Consider the following 2947-nt stretch of genomic DNA (forward strand, 5'->3'; position numbering starts at 1 on the left):
TTGGACTTGGAAGTCACACTGTTCTTATGGGTGATGACTGCAGTTTCTGACACGCAGGCTTCAAAATGCCAGGCTAATGGCTTGGCCAACTGAACTGGTAACTGAAATTAAGCCCAACTTCCACTTGCAACTCAACCACTAACATGCAACCCCAAACAACACTGTCTGCCAGATGAAGCCAAGATAAGGGCAAAAATAGTCCCTTTTTAACAAGTGATTTATCTCTTGTGCTCACCTGCTTCTTAATGACTGTGAGCCATCCCATCTGAACTGCAAACTTAGCAATGGCTTTTTTTTTTTTTTTTTTTTTGAGGGACTGGTTCTTTATTTCAAAAAGACATTTATCAATTTTCAGTATCAAAACAGTTACACTATTGGTTTTTTTTCCTCCCAGTTGGTCTGCAAAGAGACCACACCAAAGGAGAGAACATTTTAAGCCAATTAAGCCGTAGGACGCACACCTAACAGACCTCACTGAAACCTCATCAAAAAAGGGGGACTGGGCAGGGAAAGAAACTTCAAAAGATAAGCACACTGCTAGCCCACAGACTGTAGAGAGCTCTCACAGGCAGAGGGGTGACCAGTGTGCCTCAACCCCAAAGAAGCAAAGTTCCAAAATAATGTAACATTTAAAAGTTTTGTACATAAGCTTTTCAAGATTTCTCCAGCACTAACCGATACAAAGCACAATGAGATGGCACTTTTGGAGACAGCAGCTTCAGACCCAGAAAAGGGTGATGAGATGAATTTCATATGGCTAAATCAGTGGCAAAACAGAATTTTCTTTCCTTTCAAGGAGGCAGGAGAGCAATTAAGTGGCCACTTCAACATAAAGGGCACATGATCCATTCAGTTGGGAACAGGGTAGAGCTGGGACAAGGATTTGGTCTCAGAGGTTTCACCATCTTAATTGTTTGGTCACTTCTGATGAAAAAAGAAAAAAAAAAAAAAAAGTTGTCCAAAGATACCGTAAAGCTGAAAACCTGAACAGCACGTTTTTGTTTTTTTTTACTTACTCCTCCTGGAATCATCTTTCTGGTTTGGCGGGTACTTTTTACAGAGCAATGAGATTTTCCCAAATGGAGCCTTTCTCTGGGCTGCTAGGCTCTCAGTAAGGCAGGCCCAAACCTTTTCCCTTTCTCTCTGGAGAAGGCAATATGCATTAAGCTGAAACGTTACCTTCCAAAAGTGAGAAAGGGATTAGACTGCTGCTTCAGAACTATGGAATTATTTGGAATGATTTTTTACAAATGGTTTTTACATCAACAACAAAAAAGGTAATTACAAAATGTGTACATCACAACATGCTTTTAAAGACACTTTGCATTGTGCTCACATTCCCTTAAACGTTGTTCCCAAAGGTGCTCAGCCTCTAGCTCAACTGGAATCTCTGGGGAGAGGCAGAGACAGTTTGGCGAAAAGGACACAGGAGTAAGGGGGTGGGAGAGGTGGCGAAAGGAGAAAACAGCCTTCCAGTTAAAGATCAGCCCTCAGTTTAAAGGTCAGCTTCGGGCAGGCTGGCCTCAGCGGAGTCGGGGTGAGAGGGTGGAGCAGCGGCAGGGCGGGACTGGGGTGTTCTACATCTCATTCAGGTCAAGCAGAGTCTGGTCCAGCATCCTTTGTGTACAGAGGTGCTCCTCTTTGGTGCATTTCAGTTTATCTTCCAAATCATCAATTGTCTTTTCCAGCTTGGCTACCGATCTCTCAGCAAACTCAGCACGTGTCTCTGCCTCCTTGAGTTTATCGGTAAGAATCTTTATCTCTTCCACATATTTGTCTTCTTTTTGAGAGTACTTTTCTTCAGCAGCACTCAGACACTTCAGGTTCTGGTCCATCAGTCTGATTTGCTCATCCATCTCTCGGCAACGGGACTCTGCCAGCTCGGCCCGCTCCTCTGTGCGTTCCAAGTCTCCCTCAATAATCACCAGCTTACGAGCCACCTCTTCATACTTCCTGTCTGCCTCTTCTGCAGTGTGCTTAGCTTCTTTGAGTTGGATTTCCTGGAGTTCCATTTTTTCTTCATCTTTTAAGGCTCGGTTTTCAATAACCTTCATACCTCTCTCGCTCTCATCGGCAGCTTTCTCAGCTTCCTCCAGCTTTTGCAGGGCAGTGGCTAGGCGCTCTTGAGCTCGGTCCAGCTCCTCTTCAACCAGCTGGATCCTACGGTTCAAGGAGGCCACCTCAGCCTCAGCCTGTTCTCCGGCCCGCCTTTCCCCCTCCACTTCCCGCAGGAGGCGCTCGGCCCTCTCCTCTGCATCATCGGCCTGCTGCTGCAGAACCTGGATCTTGCGCTTCACCGCCTCGATGGTGGTCATCCGGGCCATGGTCCCCACCCAGCTCCTGCTTGCCTTCAGGTTCCTGCCTCCTCCACTCAGCGTTGCAACCGCTTCTCCAGCAATGGCTTATTTTTAAGGCAGAAAATCCCTTATGCTTTCGAATAACAATGAGAATAATTAGTCATTTGGAATCAACCAAGTGTTCTAATTGTTTAGGGAGAATTTTATTACAGTGACAGCTTACATAGAGACTCAACTACAATTACAAAGAAGTAGAAAATAGGTTAATTCAAGCCTGTTATTAGACTTTTAAAACCTCGTGTCCAAAATCTATTCAGAAAATTGCAATCAGTTATCTGATCACTCACAGTGCCTTACAATTTTTGATTAAAAGTATCTGTCTCAACAAAATGGGTTCCATATTTTTGGTGATCTACATGAAAAAAAAAAGTTTTTACAGAGACTGTTAGGATGAAATCAATTTTTAAGGATAATTGAATGACGTGTGAGAGCAGATTCCATGGTTTAGTACTTTAATCTGGTCCTTTGCTTCTCAGATTTTATTCTGAGAGCCTAAGGGTAGAGTCTGAAGTAATCTCAATATTATTAATTTTGCATGTCTTATATTTAACACTCATAGAAATGTTCATGTCACGACTTACAAACAACAA

The 2947-nt window shown here is 43.6% G+C and overlaps 1 protein-coding gene across 2 annotated transcripts; it reads right to left on the reverse strand.

Moving 5' to 3' along the window:
- Nucleotides 1-741: 741 nt before the first annotated feature.
- On the reverse strand, nucleotides 742-2373 carry LOC136145074 (tropomyosin alpha-3 chain-like). 2 transcript variants are annotated; one of them, XM_065903288.1, is made up of 2 exons: nucleotides 2193-2371; nucleotides 742-2058 (listed from the first exon to the last, which is right to left on the reverse strand). In XM_065903288.1, exons 1-2 carry the CDS (start codon nucleotides 2258-2260, stop codon nucleotides 1578-1580), a joined length of 549 nt encoding a protein of 182 aa, XP_065759360.1. In that variant the 5' UTR covers nucleotides 2261-2371; the 3' UTR covers nucleotides 742-1577. The 2 variants fall into 2 exon arrangements, with proteins under 2 accessions (XP_065759360.1, XP_065759359.1); XM_065903287.1 differs by having other exon boundaries at nucleotides 832-2373.
- Between the last annotated feature and the right edge of the window lie 574 nt (nucleotides 2374-2947).

The sequence above is a fragment of the Muntiacus reevesi genome, chromosome 12 (genome assembly GCF_963930625.1).
Source record: "Muntiacus reevesi chromosome 12, mMunRee1.1, whole genome shotgun sequence".
Lineage (NCBI taxonomy): Eukaryota > Metazoa > Chordata > Mammalia > Artiodactyla > Cervidae > Muntiacus > Muntiacus reevesi.

What these genes read in the sequence shown, in the direction of transcription:
- LOC136145074 (XM_065903287.1), bottom strand. Translation starts at nt 2,324, where the DNA reads ATGGCCCGGATGACCACCATCGAGGCGGTGAAGCGCAAGATCCAGGTT.